The following is a 20,434-nucleotide window of genomic DNA, read 5'->3' as shown; positions in this document are numbered from 1 at the left end:
AGAGGTTCTAAGTTTGATCCCCATCACATCCCTGTTAGTACCGCGCTCAACTCATTTCTCTGCACAGAGGCCTTGTTCGTCAAGGTTCGTGTTTTGAGGTTATAGAGTCGAGAGAGGGTTATACCACAAATAAATTGCCTCCTCGTCTGTAGTAGCCTTCTTGGCCTTGAGGAGATGAATTAACAAAAAAAAAAAAGAAGCTCTTTAAGAGTGTGAAAATGCACAATGATATAATATATATATACACATATATACATACATATGTATGTATATATACATATATGTGTGTGTGTGTGTGTGTGTGTGTGTGTGTGTGTGTGTGTGTGTGTGTGTGTGTGTGTGTGTGTGTGTGTATTTAGACCTTTTACACACAACGTACAACCTTTTTTTTTTTTTTGCCTTGATTACAAGTATTATATAACAAAAACATACAAACAGTATAGATTTTAGATTTAAAATGGTTAAAATAAACATATATAAAGCTAAACCAATGTCTTTTCTATAAAAAAATTAAAAAAATCTTAAGTAAACAAATGTTTCTTTCAAGTAAATTCACATATAAATTAAGATAGGTTAATCAGGAAAGAGGTTACTATCTTAATTTATATGTGAATTTACTTGTTTTCATGCAATTCTGTGCATAAAGAACCATGATGTACTATTAAATATATGTGCATGAAATTATCGAAACTGCAAAGACATCTATTGCCATCTGCTAAGGTTGCTTCTCTTTATCGTGCTTGACGTTTTCTTTTTCCTGATTCTCTACCTCAACAAATCTCTTAATCATCCCTGTATGGAATACTGTTGTCATATTTGGGCTAGTTCTTTTAATGATGTTCTTTCTTTTCTAGACAAGGTCCAAAAACACATTGTAAACATAGTTGGACCTGCTTTATCTGCTAAGCTTGAGCTTCTTTCCCATCGTCATAAAGTTGCATCTCTTTCTCTTTGCTACAAATACTATCATTGTCGCTGCTCAAAGGCGCTATTATCTTTAGTTCCATTAACTAAAACTCATTGTTGCTTGACTTGTCATTCAGCAAAGTCTCATTATTTTATTGTATCTGTCCCTGCATGCTATAAAATCTTTTATTCTTCTAGTTTTTTCCCCGCACTTCAACCCTTTGGAATTCTCTCCCATCTTCATGTTTTCCTGATTCATACAACTCTCAACTTTTTAAGTCTTCTGTCATCCGTTTCCTTGCTCTTTAACTCTTTTCTATTTTTCTAGTAACTCCCAACTTAATGGTGGTTGCTTGCAGCCTTGTTGGGAGTGAATCAGAATTAAAAAAAAAATTGCCAGACCTATAAACTGTATTCTCCAAATTTTTCAGTTTTTGGCCTAAATGTTGTATCATAGCTGGCCCAAAAGGTACACATTTTGTTTGTGTGTGTACAATATACCATAATATGGAACTGATGTTAAGTGCAGTAGGGCCTACAGTTTTGCAATATCTGGAAATATTTCTGGTCCTCAAATTCTTAAATTATTAAAAACCATGAACACTGTTTTAATAAAACGGTCAACTTATCACATTGCAAAAAATAAATTTACTACTGCAAAAATAATAAGTCAGAACTTACATATTTTAAATTATTGTTTGTTTAAACACCAAGTAACTTAAGCAGTGCAACAGTGAGGTATTATGTGCCAGAGGCTAAAAATAAATATTTTGCTCATTTATTTATTTAAATCTGAGAGCTTTTATTTTGCTTCTCTATGTCACATGGGGAGCAATGATAAGTTGCAAATCATGATAAGGATATTATAGAGCTCTTGTAATTCTTGTATTTTAGATCTGGTGCCACTAAGCGTTGTATTTTGCAGTAATATATATATATATATATATATATATATATATATATATATATATATATATATATATACATATATATACATATATATACATATATATACATATACATACATATACATACATACATACATACATATACATTTATATATATATATATGTATATTTATATATATATATACACATATACATATACATATACATATATATATATATATATATATATATATATATATATATATATATATTGCCTGTGTAATTAAAAGAAAATAGAATAATGCCCTATACTGTAACTATATTTCTCTTGTATATTTTTACATACAAGTTCTGAAAATCATATGATACTGTCAGATATTGATACCTACCAAACAATTGAACATATGAATATATTATGCTATCATACTTGCAAGACTGTTATTGATCTGCGTAATGAGAAAATACTGTTTAAGATATACACCTATTAAAATTGTAGGGCACCTCTGAAATGACATATTTTAACTTTTCTTGTTTTTAGTAATGCAAAATTGTGAATAATTTTATAAAAGTTTATTTTGGAAGACTTTTCATGTTCAATAGATAAAATGGCCAAACTAGATAAGCGTTCTTGTCTCGTTGTTGAGTGCAGATATCTTTTTATCAATTTAAACATTGAGAAGTTTCCTTCACAACTAGCTACTGATACAACTATTTTTAAAAAAACTCTGATAGCTACAAAAAGATTATGTACACTTTCTTGCAAGTGCCATTTGAGAATCTAAGACAAAACTTCTAAGACATTCTAATTCTACAACTTGTCATTTGAGATATATTGGGTGTCCTATCAAACATAATAGCGTAACATTTTGCCTTCCTAATGTCATCCAGTGTAGCCATCCTAGCGTAACCAGTGTAGCCATACTAGCGTAACCAGTGTAGCCATCCTAGCCATCCAATCACCAAGCAGAGTTATAAATTTATTCTATATTTTAGAAGAGAGATATGACACCATGGGTTGCTTAGTAATATGTGCCTATTTAACCTTAGCAATATGTTGACCTACTACTGCACCAAACTTATCTAGTAAAAGTATAGTTTCTTGAAAATTACCAGTATTTACTAAGCTACAAATAGTAATATCTTCTTAATGGCCTATTAAAGGTAAATTTTGTATTGCTAAGAACAGCAAATAATCTGAAATTCGTTTTAGAATGACCTCATGGCTTGAATTAGTGTATCGCAATCACGAATAGCGATTGCTTTTTACACCTTCGTAATTAGTTTTTCCATAAAAAAAATATTTTTGCGATTTTTTAATTATGGGTCAATTTAGCAAACTTTGTTATTATGGGTCATAAAGTACGTCACGTTAAATTAATCTTTTGAACAGCAGTATGATCATTTGCACTTTCACGCTGAGATTTTCATTCAAAATAAAGCGTTATTGAATTTAAATTAATTTTAATCTCTGTGTGGAAGCCAATAATTTTAAAAAAAGCGGGTCGTTAAAGCGAAAAATTTAAAAGGGAAAAGATGTTAAAGCAAATTTTTTCTTTCTTCTTTTTTTTTTTTAACAAAATAGCCTAGTTTTTATCTTATTTTTCAAAACATTGCACCAAATTAACTTATAAATAATAATTTAAATAATTATTTTATCAACAACTTTATATTATTAATTTTACTACTTTAAGTTTATTAAAATATATATTATATTTGTTTTTATTAAAAAAAATTTCTAATAGTTAATGAATGCTAATAGAAACTAGTAACTTTTTTGCTTCAACGATTTTTGGTTTAATGACCCTGAACCATTTAAAGTTATATTTAGTTTGATTTACTGAATGGATAAAGTACATAACAGTAAATTTACTTTTAAATAAATCAAAACAACCAGTTAAGTTACTACAGTAACTTACAGTTCACTCAAATATTAACTTATCAACTATTTACTTAATATACTCAAAGACTCACAAAAGTTAGCCATACAAATGTTTCCATTTATATCTCATGTTGTTGACACATAATACAAGCTTCTAACTAAAAATTATTTTAACAAGAAATGTCAAATAGAATATGAAAAACGCGATACCATTATTTTATATTTAAGTTTTATATAAAGCGATATCAAGTTTTAATATTTCTATACATACATAAGTTGAATTTTTTTTAAAAATAAATCTATTTGAACAAAAGAAATTTAGTATTCTAAAATTCTCACTTTTTTCTAAAATATTTTTGTGAATAAAATTTGATATTAAAAAAAAAATTGAAAAGTTTAAACATTCAATAATTTAATTGCAGCGGCAACCGTAGCACCCAGTGGCATAGAGAGTATCATTTCTGAAAGTTAAACTTATATCTAGCTACAGCAACAATATCAAATTTAAAACATAGTGCAAGTGAGGAATTTTATTTAAATTGTAAACATTTTGAATAGTAAATTTTTTTTTCTTCTTGAAAATAGGTTTTAAAGTTGAAACATATTGCAAAAAGTAAACCAGTGATTATTGCAAGCATTTAACCAAAAATCAAATAATAAAAAATATAAATTAAAAAAAATAAATTATTTTTATTTTGTACATTTCTATTTATTTAAAAATTTCTATTTACTTAATTCATCTTAAACGAACAATAAACCGATTTATTAAACCAAATTTTTTTCTCAATTTTTTTATTGCAAAACAATTTGATCGAAAATAAAAAATATATAAAAAATACTTTTTAAAATGGACTAAAAAGTAAAAAAAAAACAATTTCACGGGACTTAAGAACTTTGGGTACGTGCACAATCTGAAATATCCTTTAAAGTCAATGACTGAAAATGTAGGGCGCCAATAGGAACGAGTTGTACATTGCCCAACATTTTCAGTCATTGACTTTAATGGATATTTCAGGTTGTGTACGTACACAAAGTCCTTGGGTCTTGTGAAATAGTTTATTTTTTACTTTTTAGTCCATTTTCAAAATGTTGATTTTAAAAAGTTTTTTTTATACATTTTTTATTATATTGTTTTTTGTTTAGCAATGCGCCTGCCTCTACCTTCTTCAGTTTTCGGTATTCTTTTTGTTTAGTAATGCGACTGCTGCTATCTTCTTCTGTTTCAGCCATCCTTGCCTTAACATATCATTCTCTTTGTTTTTTTAGCCGAGATGCTTGTTGCTCAGCTGATTCATTTGCACTAGCTCGAGATTTCCGTTCTTTTTATCCAGCAAGACAAGCTAATTGATCAATTTCAATTTCCGGCTTTCTTTTCTATATTTAGCTTTCTTCTTTATATTTCTATGCTAATAAGATATTATTTTTAACTTATTTAACTTAAAAACTTGATTTTTAATTACTATTTAAAAGTAAAGGATTACAGCATTACAGTAGAAAATCTATCAAATTAGTTTTCAACAACATTTTTTTATTATTCAACAGCGATTTTATTTATTTATGCTAAACTAAAACGCTAAAAGTTTGTTGTTTATTGTTTGTTTTAATTACTTTTCTTAATGATTTCTTTTATTTACACTAAACTTAAGATTGTTTTGTGTTGTTTTTTTTAATGATACCTTTTATTATTACTGCTGACCTCGTGTTTGCGCGGACACCAAAAAAAAAAAAAAATTATTGATTGAAAATCTTAACTTAAAAATCCTTTGAATGAAAAAATTATTTATACTTAGATTTATATTTAAGATTTTTAATAGCAATAGCAATAAACTATAAAAAAACATGGTATATATTTTTTTGCTTTGATCTTACTTGTTTGGTCTTCGGATATGTATGTTTTTGCATTTTTCTTTTAAGTTAAGCATTTTTTTTTGTTTAATTCGTTTTATTTTAAATACGTTTTATGTTATTAATGTTATAATAACTTAACTTTATAAAACAGCAATACGAACAGCGTCACAAAGTTGTTTTTATATTAACACAAGCTGTTTATATTGTCAAAACATTGCAGTTTTTTTTTGTTATTTTATAGCCTTTTACAATAACAATTCAATACTCTTTAATAATAACATGTGTTTTATATCCAGTATGAATGCATTTAATAGTTTTCTACAACTAATTTTTAATAATTATATTGTACTAAAGTATTGTGCTTTATTTTTCTATTTTTATCTGATGATTTATAAAATGAATTAAAATACTAAAGTTTAAATCATAACCTTTAATAATAATAAAAATAATAGTAATAATATGGTTTTACAATAAGATTTTATATCAAATTTTTAAATAATTCAAAATCAATATAAATATTTTTTATTGAATTAGAGTTCTTGAGTTCAGTGATCAAAACAGAGTTTTACAGTTTTTAAAAAGTTACAAATTTAAAGACTGGAAGCATTTCCAGATATCGCAATTTGTGATCACTTAATTCGAGCCCTGCATTGATAGAATTGAATAGTTTTTTTAGATTTTTTCATTTTAATTTTATGATTTTAAATACAGCTCAAATTTTTATACAACTAAAAACAACTAAACATCTAAAATAAATTTAATCTTTTTGTGATAATGGCTTAATGTTATAAAATTTTATTGCTATGCTTATATTGTTATGCTTTTTGTCATGATATTAATAAGTTAATTAATGTAATTTATTACTGCTAGTCGTTAGCCATTTTTGTATATACTTATGCCCTTGATAAATTTTGTTTATGTATAAAAGTTGTTAATAAAATTTAAAAAGAACAGAGTTAAAATAATAGTAAACAAAGTTTTATTTCTATTAAGAAGCCATTTTGACAGTATGGCATTCATGGCAAAAATGATTGGAAAATTTGATGGATCTGGAGATGCTGTAGTGTGGCTGAAAAAGATCAAACTGGTGGGAGAGCTGCAAAAGATGGGTGATTTTTAATTGATCATTCTGTTGTTTCTTGAAGGTAGTGCGTTCGCATTATATCAGCAACTTAGGGAGAGCCAAAAAACCTCCGCTGCAGATATTGAAAAGGCTCTATTAGATGCATTTGCAGTCAATCGTTTTCAAGCTTATGAGCAGTTCAGAGATTGGAGATGAAATGATGGTAAATCCATTGATGTGTATTTGGTCAGTTTGCGTCAACTTATGAGTTTGGCCAATATTGAAAGCAAAGAATTGTTGCAAAGAACGTTCATAATTGGATTGCCAAGTGAACTTTCAAAACAGCTACAACCACAATTGAAAATATTTGGGATCAATTTACAGGATGCATTAAACCATGAAAGAGTACTCCTGTCAGAAGCAACCAAAGAAGAATGTTTCAACAACAATCTCTGGGTTCTATAAAAATGTTAAGAAGTTATCTGCTACCAATTTAAACAATTTTTGCTTGAATAAGTTTTTTAAAGAAACAAATTATTAATGATGGAATAAAATGTTTCAGATGTGGAAAATCTGGACACATTGCAAGATTTTGTTTGTTGCATCAGGGAAACTCAAAATGGGAATCGCCAGCGCCAGCTGTTTCCCTACACAACTAATGGCGCTTCCAATATGCAATGCGCAGGTGAACACCTTTGCAGGAAAAGCACTGGTTGACAGCAGATGTACTCAAACAATTATATCAAACAACATGGCTTAGAAAGTCAGTGTTCGTATCAGAAGAAATGAACTAGTGGTGTTAGCTGTTAATGGAGAATTTCTGAAAGCAGAGGGAGAAGCTACAGTAACATTGATTATTGAAGGAAAAAAACTAAAAACATTAATAATGATTCTAAAAAGTGTTTTCAACGATATCGATGCTGTTATTGGTATGGATTTCATTAATCACAGTGGAGGAGTGCATTTGTATAATAAAATTGAATTTGGTTTTGTTTCAATTTATACAGAGAAACAACCTGTTGGTATAAAGGACAAGGATTTTAATGCCTATTTTGATGGTACAAAGTGGGCTGCTAAATAGAAACAAAAGAAATACTGTGGACTGCTAAATAGAAACAAAGTGAACCACAACTGAGTAATTCTGTCAGGCAGTAAAAGATAAAACCCCAGTTACTGCATCAATTTAATGAACAGATAGACTCATTGGTGAAAAATGGCTGTTTGAAACCATTCAACAAAGATGATAAAAGTACAGAAAGGAATGTCCTGCTAATGGCAGTTGAACAAGAAAACTAAGGAAAATATAACCTGTTTTGGACTTTCACGAGTTAAATCAGTATCTTAATTCACATAATGCCTCAAGTGTTGAAAAAGTGAGATAATGGAAAACGGTTAATGACAAATTTGCAATGCTTGATCTCATATGAGCCTATATGCAAATACACATTAATCCATTTTTGTGGGAGCATCAGGGGGTAGTCTACAAGGAAGAAAAATATTATCTTGCACGTCTTGGTTTTGGGTTATATTCTGCCCCAAAAATTATGTCTTCAATCTTAGGCAGTGAGTTAAATCATGATGCAAGCATTAGTGAAGCAACTGATCCCTACATTGACAATAAAATCATTAATTTGAGAAAGACATCAGTTAAAAATGTCGTAAACTATTTGGCGGGTTATAGATTGGTAATTAAAGGCCCAAAGCAATGTGATACTGCACAAGCATTTAAAAATAAAAAATAAAAGAGCTTTGTTGGAAGCGTGGAAACATCATTCCTAAGTCACAAGATATTAAAAATAAAAAAGTAACACAACAGAGACTTTTTAATATGTGGACACTTATTAGGTCACTATCCTGTTGGAGGCTGGCTCAGAATTACATGCAGTTTTATAAAACATCATAGTCAAGGAGATGCTTAGGATAATCTAATCGAGACCAAGCTCAGTTATGGTTGATCAAAATATTGTTCTGATTGGAAGTTAGTGATTCTGTGAGAGGGAAATAGAATGCTAAAGGAATTCAAAATGGATCAAAATTAATAAAAGAATATAATATAAATATATCCTTGAAATGGGTTCTGTCCTCCATAAACAAAGCTGACATGTTGACAAGAGTTCCAAGGACCTGATTAAATGAGTTTTCATGAAGAAACACTAAAGAACTATGTGGAGTAAATATTGCAGAAGAAATTTGTAATAGCCACTCAAAGCATCATTTTTGTGTTAATTGGACAATGTTTACAGTACAATGAAGACTTCTGCGCGTATTGAGAAAATCATTGAAAAATGTGCGCGCAAATGTTGTCAATGTAATTAAATTGATCCAGCACTAACAAAATGGGAACATAGAGTACTTTATGTACCAGATAAATGGTGTCGCATTGCTTGTGATGCGACTCACTATTAATGGTCGCCATATTTATCGATGATTGGCGGTTTGCAGTTTGGAGAAAAATGTCTATAGTAAATCAATTGGAAACTGTATTTAGGGAGCATGGCCCACCACAAGAACTATTGATGGATAATGGAGCAGTGTTTAGTTCCAGTAAATTTTCAAACATGTGAGAAAGGGTGTGTAAAAAAGATGTATTGATATGCATATAGACCCTCAGGAAATGGGATTGTGGAGCATAATCACCACACAGTAAAATGAACAGCTGTGAGGGTACAAATATGTCTGTTACTAGCAATTGTTTGTCTGATTTTCTTACTAATTAAAAATGTTAAAAATACAATATATGAATTGATACTATGTTTCAGTACCAAATAGTATTCACACATTGCCATTATAACACATCATTATATGCCTTTATAACATATCATATATGCCATTATAACACATATAACACATTGCCATTATAATACATCATTATAACATTATCACACATTGCCCTTATATAACTATATGCTTTAACTTAACTATTTTTTTTTTATTCAAAATAGAAAAAATAATTTTCAGTTTAAATGCAATAAGGTAAGTATGGGTATTAAGGCCCGGCGGGTAATAAGGCCCACTAATCCAAACTTAGGGAAAAAATAAATTGTGAAACTTTTTTTCGACATTAAAATATTAGAGTTATCTGGTTTTATCACTGGCAGCAAAAAAAAATCAGCATTTCTTTACCGCGCGTTCGACAAAGCAAGATTACTTTGTTAGTTTCGTCAAAAATTGCTGAAGTCTAATTTTTAAGATACGTGTTTTTACATTTTAAAATATTTTATAAAGCTTCTATTTTTTTCAATTGCATTTATTTGCATTAAGTACTTATTCGTTATCATTACTCATCATTTAATATTTATGCAAGTGTTGAAACAAAAGGATACATTATTGATAAACGTAACAGGTTCAAAGCGGGTAATAAGGCCCACTAAAAATCGGCCCACTGAATCTGGTCCTTCAACAGCTTCAGTCACCCAACCCAGTCCCTCAACAGTTTCAGTCGATCAACCTGAAATTAAACTTAATGCAAGTTTCAATGATTTAATGCCGAGTCCTGCTAAAAAGAAAAATATCGCTATGGTCGGTCGCAAAAAAAGTTTTAACTATGTTGCTAAAGCCCTAACGAAAGAAGATTTTCAATCTTCTACTTCTAAAGCTGTTAATAATAAGAATAAGGGCAAAGGAAAAGCAAATGTTTCTAAAGACCTGAAAAAAGATTATTCTCAATCTTCCACTTCTAAAGCTGTTAATAAAAAGCATAAAGGCAAAGGAAAACCAAGTGCAAAGAAAAGTAAGTCTGTAAGTGTGGATGTGAATGATTGGTTTTGTTTGTTATGCCAACAAAAGTCTGTAGAAAGTATGCGACAATGTTGTAAATGTAAAGTATGGTACCACGAGGCGTGCATGGGGTATGATTCTGAAGATGAGGAAGAATTAGTATGTCCATTCTGCAAAGAATAATGTTTTTCTTTGTAACATTTCTTTATTGAATTTTTTAATTTTCTGTTGTTATTCACTGTTGTATAAAAAATTGATTCTTTTAAAGTATATAAATATGCAAGATTACTTATTATTTTATAAATGTGAGATAAACTATGCATTAAAAGAATGTTTCCAAACTTTTTTCTGGTTTTTCTTTATTTATTTTTTGTATTTTTTACATGGGCCTTATTACCCCCATAAGGGGGTAATAAGGCCCAATTAAGGTATGTTACAAAAACATGAATAACTTTTGTTATAATTATTTCCTCAATATGCAGATAAGATTTTTACATCAAGGAATGATTAATCTTAAGCAGCAATCGAAAATATTTTTTTAAACTTAATTTTTAAAGCCTAAATGACCAAAAGTCTGTTAGGTGGGCCTTAATACCCATACTTACCTTAGTATAACATATTTTCTGTTTATTTTAGCTATTTAATTTTTTCCTTAGGACAATAAAATAAATCATTTTAAGTTATTATGTGACGTAACTCATTTAACATTTAAAACTTTTAGAGTTTAAATCTCATTTGGTTACTAACCGAAAATTAATTTTAAAATGAATTTTGCTACAAAACTTAATTTAAAAACTTGCTATGAAATTTAAGGAAATGTATGAAAAATTTAATTTTTTGAAAGATAGAACAATTTTAAAATACCCATTCAGAGTAAAGTTTTGTTTGTTGGCAATTAAAATTTAATTGTTTTTGATAATAAATAAACAAAAGTAAAAATTTCCGTCTTAATAACAATATAGTAATCACACAAATTTAATTTTTGAATGAAAAAACTTTTGGTCTTTAGCTCGCTATTTTATCTTATATAAGGAAAGCAAAAAAACAAAACAAAAACTTTTTCAGAAATTTTTATTTCTTTTCCATATTCTTTTCAACTTATTAATAAAAAATAAACAACAACTTCATAAAAGTTTAATAAGGATTTAGTCATATTTAATGTTTTTTTTAATGTCTTTAATGTTTAAAAAAATCCATAGTAAATGTAACTTTTTTTTTTAACATTAATTCACATCCCTGAGGCTATGAAGACCACTACAGTCGAGCAGGCTATTTAAATGTGTTACAACTCTCTCACAACTCTTCAACTTGGAAACACAAACCTTGACAAACAAGGCTGCTGCACAGAGAAACAAGTTTGAGCACAGTTCTACCATGGACGTGATGGCAATCAAACTTGGAAATTCTTGCTTAAGGCGATCTCTCTACACCACTACCGCATTATTTATCAATTGAATATTGCAACTTTTTAAATTATACTTAATGATGAAAATATATAATATATTCTTTTTAATTAAAAAACTATAACTTTTTTTTTAATCATTAAGTAAACCATAATTATCTCTTTAATTTAAAAGGCACCTTAAAATACTTTGAAAGTTAGTAACCTTTAGTAAAAGTTAAATGAACTGATTTGCAATATTTGAATCAAAATTAAAATTAAAATAATATTAAATATGTTTAATAAATGCTTATGTTTTTTATTCGAACAGTTATTGTCTAAAAAATTTATTATATATAGACAATAACTATTCGACTACAAAACGAAAGCATAATTACTATTGTTAACTTTGCAACTATTTTGTGATTTAAAAATATTGATTAAAAGTTGTTTAAAGCATATAAACATTTAATAACTACTAAAAATTAAATTACTAAATGTTCAAAATACTTTAAACAATTTTCAATAAATATTTATATATATAGTATTTCCAACTTGAAATACAGCAAGACACTGTTTTAAATCAACTCCCATATATTCGGATAATTATGCCAAAGTAATAATTAAAAAACATTATCGTGGAACATAAATATATATTTACCTTTTTTAGGGAAAAATGTCAGGTTTTCATTTTGTTTCAACACAAATGGGGCTTCCAAGTTTATCATGTTAAAGTCAGCATTTTTAAAATATTTTGCAACATACTTCAGAATCTCAGGATAAGGACAGGATGATCCAGAAGCCAAACGAATTGGGGAATCAAAACTAATATCTCCCCCAAATATAATATCAGCTTCAAACTAAAGAGTAAGAATACTTGTTATTTTTTTTCACACTCAGCATAAACTTTAAAAAAAATTGTTTTAATATGAATCATAGGTTTATAATAAATGATGAAAGAAGAACTGTATACCTCTTTTAGAAGAACCTTTCCAATAAACAATACTAGGAAAACTAAAAAACAAATATTGATAAATTGATAAGATTAATTGAGCTATATTAAATGATTAAATAAGGCAGATAAAACTGTTTAAGAAACAATTTATTAGCAAGTTGAAATAACTGACCATCTATAAATTTTTTTCAATTATGGCAACAACAACATAAAAAAGTCGCCTTCAAAAGTTTTATTTCTTACAGATGTATAATTTATTTAGATAGAAGTATCAACAAATAAGACGAATAACTAATCTAAATATGCTATTTAATAGCCTATTAGAATATTGATAAACCTGGTTAAGAGTACAATGTTTAATGTATCTCACCATTCTTACATTTTTACTTTTGATTAGTCACTCTAATCACTGCAATGGCTGCTCAATAGCAAAAACAGTAAAATCAATAGTAAAATTTTGAGAAAAATTTTAACAAGATTACCTGAATAACAACGCAAAAAAAAAAATTTTCTGTTACTCGATAGCGATCCATTTTTTATGCACTTGCCAATTTTCATAGAAAAATTTTTATGCTCTCATGCTCTATTTTTTAATGCTGTGAAGTACTTTTTTTGTTGTTTTTCGTAAAGAAATAAAACTTAATCATTATATTGTGTAACTTTGTTGAAAATAGACAACAAAGTTCTATAACAATAACGTGTGCTGAAATTCAAAGTTGATCTCAATTTTTTTTTTAATTTATATAATAAAATTTGTTACTTTAATGATCAGGGTTCATGGCAGTTTTAGAAATCCAATTTCCCTGAGTAATCCTTTATTTCCCCCTGTTTTCAAATTTTATAACTGAGTTAGGGATGTGAAAAGTATATAATATTCCCAGGCAATTTTGAAAAATATGATACTTTCATAACTGAATCCAAGGTGCTTTAATATTTTTATTAGAAATGTTTAAGCAATTAAATTTTACCTTCTCTTTAATTAACTGATAGTAATCCAAAATTTAATTTAAGTAGTTTAAACAAAGAAAAAAAAGCCATAAAAATATAAGAAATATATTTAAAAAATAAAAATTTGTATCCCTTTTAAACAAAGTGATGCGTTTTATTTACAAAATATAAACTTTTGATTAGAACTATTATCGATAAAGTTAAATAAGCAACTTTCTCTTTTACTCTAAGATACCAAGTGCTAGCTCTAATTTCTAAATTTCTATGTTTTTCTTATTTGATTTTTGTTTTATAACACTAGCTTGAGAAATTAACCCTAGATCTTGCTTCTTCTCGGCTTTCTCAATAAATTTTACAAAATCAAACAGCAACATTTCACTAGTTTTCTTCAATTGATCTTGTTTTGTTGGAACATTTTTTATTTCACCGCTGACAACTTTTTTTGCCAATTGACTTGGTTTTTTTAAATTATTGTCTGTGATTAAACATTTTTTTCAGCATCTTCACTTCAAACAAAGCTGCAAGCAACCACTATTAGAATTGGAAGTTACTGGAAGAGAAAAGATGAAGTTTATAGAGCAAAATAACGATTGACAAACAACTTAAAAGATTGCAAATTATATGAATCAGAAAAGCAAGATGAAGGAAGCAAATTCCAAAAAACTGATGTACGAGGATAAAATCTAGACAAATAAGAATTTTTGGAGCACTTAAGAACAGATTTAATTGGATGACGAGTAACACAAGAATAAATTTTAGTAGCATTTTAGTAGCTCTTTTGGCACAAGAGACACTAGCTCTTTAGAGCAGTGCCCATTGTAGTATTCATAGAAAAGAGAAAGAGAAGCAACATTACAACGATGTGATAATGGTTAGAGGTTAGCTGCAAGAGCGGGTCCAACTATGTTTACAATGTATTTTTGCACCTTGTCTAAAACAGAAAGAGCATCAATGGAAGATCCGCCCCATATATGGCAACAGTATTTCATACAAGGACAGATTTGAGGTTAACAGAGATAAAGAATAGAATTCGAAGTAAGAAAGCAGCAACTCGTAAAGAGATGCAACCTTAGCAGATGGTAACTTTGTAATCCATTTGATATATGGTTTCCAAGAAAGATTGGAAGTAAGAGTTAATCCTAAAAGATGAAGGGTAGATGACTCATTAAGTACATTACCGTTCATAAAAATAGAGATGACTCATCAAGTTCAAAAAAGAGATGACTCATCAAGTACATTACCGTTCATAAAAATAGGAAGATATAGATTATTGCGATAATGATTGGCTAAAAAAAATTGAGTTTTATCTGAATTAAAGTTCACCTGCCACTGTGAGTCCCATGTTGTAGCAGAAGTGAAATCCTTTTTAAACTCAAATGCACCCTTAAAGCAATCAGAGAGTGTTGGTTTCTTATAAAGATAAGAATAAATGGTAGTATCATCATGAGAATACCTAGAAGATTTTTAATGTAAATTAAAAAGAGTATAGAGCCAAGGATAGAACCTTGAGGAACCCCTGAAGTTACAGGATAAAAGGAAGAATGCTGTCCATCAAGGACAACGTTTATACTATGATTGGAAAAAAAAGATCCAATAATTTTAAAGATGTTACTTGATACACCATAAGAAGAAAGCTTATGGAGATAAGTCAGATCGCTCTCCTGAGTTTTTAAAAATAGGGATAACAAAAAAAAATAAGACTCTGATAAACTTACGCAGTTTCTAAATTTCTTGTGGGTTGATTTTACAATGATGATCATTTTGTTTGTAATTTTGTGGCTGAAGATTATTTGTAACATATGATCTTTGACTAAACACCTTGCAGGTATTGATTTTTCATTTAAATTTTGTTACAGTACTTCCTAACCGATCTTTATAAATATGGTGTTGTAACCAATCCTCTTAAAAATAGGTCTTTTCTAAAGTCAAGTCTTATATTATTTTATTTAATCAAAAATTTATCTAAACATATTTTTAATTTAATTCTATTCTAATTCACTCTAAACTAGGTTGCATGCAACCACTGTTAAGTTGGGAGTTATTAAAAAACAAAAAATAGAGTTAAAGAGCAAGCAAAAAATTGATAAGACTTAAAAGGGTGTAGGTTGTATGAGTCAGGAAAACATGTTAATGGGAGAAAGCACTAAAGAAGTAATACACGGGCAGGGGCAGATACAGTAAAAGGATGAGACTTTGGTGAATGAAGAGTCAAGCAAGAATAAAATTTGGTTGATGGAACTAAAGATTATAGCTCTTTTAAACAGCAACCATGATATTTGTAGAAAAGAGAAAGAGACACAATCTTACAACAATGGAAGAAAGTGTAAAGATTGGCAGATAGAGCAACAGTTTTGTGATAGTTGTTTGCAGTAAATAACTGAGTTTTGATGGAGTTAAAAATTTAAAAGTTACAGTGAGCTCCAATCTGTTACAGAAGTAAGATCAGATTCAGGATAAGCTTTCTGTTTTAACTGATTAAAAAGAGAAGACTTTTTGTCAAGACAGAAGTATAAAGTTGAGCTGCCAGAATATAAAGCCTTTAGAAAATACTGGAAATGAAGAAGAATGTTGTCCTTTAAAGATGACTTTGAGAAATTAGAAAGAAACCATTTGATAATCTCAAAAACTTTGCCAGATACACCATATGAAGCTTATGGAGAAGACCAGCATGCCAAACTTTATCGAAAGCTTTAGATACGTCAAGATCAACTGGATGGATCCAGTTGCAAGTCAGCTGAAGAGTGAGAAAATCTAAAACCGTATTGATTGTCTGATAGCAAGTTATATGATTCAAGATGAGATTTGTTGATCAAAATATAACAACATCTAAGTTATATTATGAGATCAGTGAATACTTGATTTTTAAAACACTTTTCAACACAATTTTTTCTAAACTTATTGGCTGCCCAAACCGAAACCCTTAGTCGATGTATGAACACTATGTGCATGTTCTATCTATTTAGTCAGTCGATGTATGAACACTCCTTCTATGCTCAACCTATTTTTTTAGTCAATGTATGTACATTCCCTCTATGTTCTATCTATTTAGTCAGTCGATGTATCTGCTCTACCTGCATGTTCTATCTATTCAAGTCAGTTTATGTGTGTACGTTCCCTGCATGTCTTACCTATTTAGTCAGTTAATATATGTACACTCCCTGCTTGGTCTACCTGTTTAAGTTAGTCGATGTGTGCACACTTCCTAATTTTTGAAATAAATGATAATTTATTTCAAAAATTAACTCGCTTGGCACATTTATATAACTTATTGTTTTAAAATAATTGCGCATTGTAAAAAACAAGTATATATTTATAATTTACTTTGTTATAAGAATGATTGTGCGTAGTCCAGTGGATATTTGAACTTTCAAATATGTAAACTGCATTAAATTTTCAGTTGAACTAACTATATTTTAGACTACGTTGACGCAAGATCATTAAATAGGCAGTTTGGTTCACCTCATTTTTGTATTAGTTAGCGCAGTAGAGTTAAATTTGTTTTTAGAATAAATGCGATTTTTTTTATTACCTTAACAAAAAGATATGGGCGTTTTTGCGTTGGTTAATGAGTGACAAACGAATTGGTTGTAACTGTTCATCATTTAGAACTGAAAATGCAATAATGTTTAAATAATAATAAAGTTACATAATACAGAAAGAAGAAAACCAATAATTAGTTAATGGTGTAAAGTTTTTGCTCAGTAGACTACTCAGTTTAATCGAAGAATTTTTTCATTGAGAACTTTTTTAAAGTGAGCAAAAAACCGTAAAGATTTAGAATAAAACAGATAAACATAAATAATACATACACACGCGCACACACACACACACACACACACACACACGCACACACGCACACACACACCTCAGGGTCAACAACACTGGTTTCAAAGTGGAGGGGCGCAATCGTTTGTTTCTATAAAAGTCCTCCATATCTAAAAATTTATTAAAAAAAAAGAAGAAGCACTTCATGATAAAAGTAGTGGGGGGGGGGGGGGGGACCATGCACCCTTGATGTCGTCGATTCTGCACCTACACACACACAAACTCACACACACACAAACACATACACACACAAACACACACACACATATAACAACAAATATGTTAACATAGTATATAACTTATGTCACTATAATATATATCTTTAATATAATTTCATAATTATTTAAAATTAAAATAGTTCAACAACTTTAAAAAATAGTTTACCTACCAAAGTTAATATTTACCTTCATTTTATTTTAAATATACGGATTAATGAATGCTTGAACTATTCTGTTCATCAGTAAAGTGAGCAATGCCGCAAATAGGGTGGTATATTACATTATGCTATTACTGCATGCTATAAAGTTTAAAGCATGCAGTTTCTTTTGCGCCAGCCATAGAACAAATGAAAAGCTTTTATGCAGAAAGTAATCAAGCAACAGCTTTTTTTTAATTAATTTTTCATTATTTTACCAACTATAATTATTGCTTTATTAAATTAATATAATAAAAATTATTATATAGTTATATATCTAAATATTATTATAAAAATTGCTATATAATTACAAACTTACTTTTTTATCGGTTTTTCTGTAATTTTATTTAAATGGGTCTCTCTCCAAACCGTTACACAAAAAATAAACTTACGCGTTTTAAATTGTGTTAATTAAATTTAAAAAAACCAATTTGCGTTTTAAAGTAGAAGACGTAAATACAATGGAAATTAGGTTGGGGAGGGGGGGGGGCTAAGATAGCCAGAATCAGAGTTTAAATAAAAAAAACATAAATTTTCCAAAAGTTTGGGGGTCTTCCCTATCAAAAAAAAAAAAAAAAAATATAGGATACCTAATCTAAATAAGTCTAATAAAGTTGTTTTGTTTTTTTTGCTTTTATAGTTGCTAATTTGTCCATTACATCTCTTTGAATTTAATTAACTTGTTTTTTCTGCTTCAATAGCTTCATGTTTCGTGCAGACAATTAATTGTTGTTGTTTTTTTGTTTTTCTTGCTTATATAATTTCAGATAGAGCTTTATTTATTATCATTGCAGATGAAGGCTATCTAATAGTTTGTAAGTTAGTTGTTTTATCAATTAGAAAGATGACTCAGAAAACATTATGGATATCTTTTGGATGATCCAAAAGTAGGTTTGCGATTTTGAAAAATACACAGACTTAAAACGATTTTGCGAGCTACTGCGCATGCGAAGTTTTTAATAAAATTTAAAACCTACTCATGAATCAGCCAAAATAAATCATCCAAAAAAAATGTAACTTTGTTTTTGGCGTCGATTGATTTATCAATTCAATTTTTACAATTGCAACAATAAATTTAAATCAGTGACAGAAAGCCACTACAAATATTTGTTACAGCGCTTTTAATGTTATCTTTATAATATAAGTTGCATATATATATATATATATATATATATATATATATATATATATATATATATATATATATATATATCAAAATATAATTTGCATTATTTATATATTTTTTAACAATTTTTATATTTCTACTTTTCTTGTTTTGAACTTTTTAACATTTTATGAGGGTTATAACCACTATTAAGTAGCCTCCTCATCTGTAGTGGCCTTCTCGGCCTTGAGGAGGTGAATAACAGAAAGAAAAAAAAAGAAATTAAATTAAATTGCCGCTGCAAAACTAGTCGACTTAAGTCCGTTTTGGCTGTTCTAAGAAAAAGACATTTAAAGTTTTAAATTTAATCATGCTCTTGATTTTTTCGATTAAATCTACTTCTTTTTACTAATTTATTACATGTATTAAGTATTTTAAACCAAAAAAAAAAATTTTTCGGTTTAATATACTTAATACATGTAATACACTTAACTAACTTAATACACCTTTCTAACAGAATCTGCCTTGGAACAATTAAAATGACTTTTAGAACCAAACTTCTCATAAGGAGTTAAAAGAAAGAGTTGTATAACCACAAACAAGGAGACACAAGCAAAAATCCACGAGTCGAGTCAAACGATCTAGCATTCACCACTTAAGGCAAAAAACAATATAACGCAGGTTTAAATTTACACTAGCTTAATAGATAAAAAACGGGTGCAAAGCTGGTTAACATAACTTTTTGATTACACCTTTGCCTTGGCTAGAAGGCCTATTACAAGACAATAGCCAGGTGCAGTTAACAAGTCTCTTAATTATTTTTTTTAGGACATGAGGTATTTTAATTTTACTCATAGTCGCAAAAGTTGAATCAATTTTGGATCCATACTTTGTGAGTATTTTTACACCTAAGGAGTCTTTTAAACCAAAAAAAGTCAACTTTTCCAAAAATAGACTTAAGGTAGTTTTGCTTTGCAGCGGCGATATTTATATTTCTTGTATTACTTGAATGATAGCTATTTTGTCCAAGTTGGCATCATAACAGCCACCATATTTTTTGGTAATTTTGAATTATAAAAATAAAAGGTACAAACCAATTAGAGTACCATCGCCTGAGTAACCCACAAGTACCAAACTAATTCTAAAATCCAAGAATGCTTTGATTGAGTGTCATATTCTTTTTAAAAGCACCCAATAGTCATCTAATACCATCCAGACTGATCCATAGAAACTATTAAAGCAAATTGTCTAGACAATACACCTAAATTACACGCTCATTGATTGCATATGAATTCTTTACACTGTTTATTTTTCAATTTTAGGAAAATTTCAGGAAAACAGGAAGGTGGGAGAGAGTTCCGAAGGGTTGAAGTGCAAGAAAAAAAACTAGATAAATAAAAGTATTTAGAGCATGCAGGGACAGATGTAGTAAAAGAATGAGACTGTGCTGAATGGCGAGTCAAGCAAGAATGAGTTTTAGTTAATGCAACTAGATATGATAGCTC

General features: G+C 28.9%; 1 protein-coding gene across 1 annotated transcript in view; it reads right to left on the bottom strand.

Moving 5' to 3' along the window:
- LOC100192298 (poly-gamma-glutamate synthesis protein) overlaps positions 1-17,882 on the bottom strand; it is a 28,650-nt gene extending 10,768 nt beyond the window's left edge. The window contains 3 exon segments of the mRNA NM_001280860.1: positions 12,343-12,541; positions 12,655-12,695; positions 17,798-17,882. Coding sequence (NP_001267789.1) covers positions 12,343-12,541; positions 12,655-12,695; positions 17,798-17,819 — 262 coding nt within the window. The 5' untranslated portion in view covers positions 17,820-17,882.
- Positions 17,883-20,434: the final 2,552 nt, after the last annotated feature.

This window comes from Hydra vulgaris, chromosome 02 (assembly GCF_038396675.1).
Source record: "Hydra vulgaris chromosome 02, alternate assembly HydraT2T_AEP".
Lineage (NCBI taxonomy): Eukaryota > Metazoa > Cnidaria > Hydrozoa > Anthoathecata > Hydridae > Hydra > Hydra vulgaris.
This window is presented reverse-complemented; position numbering and strand designations above follow the sequence as displayed.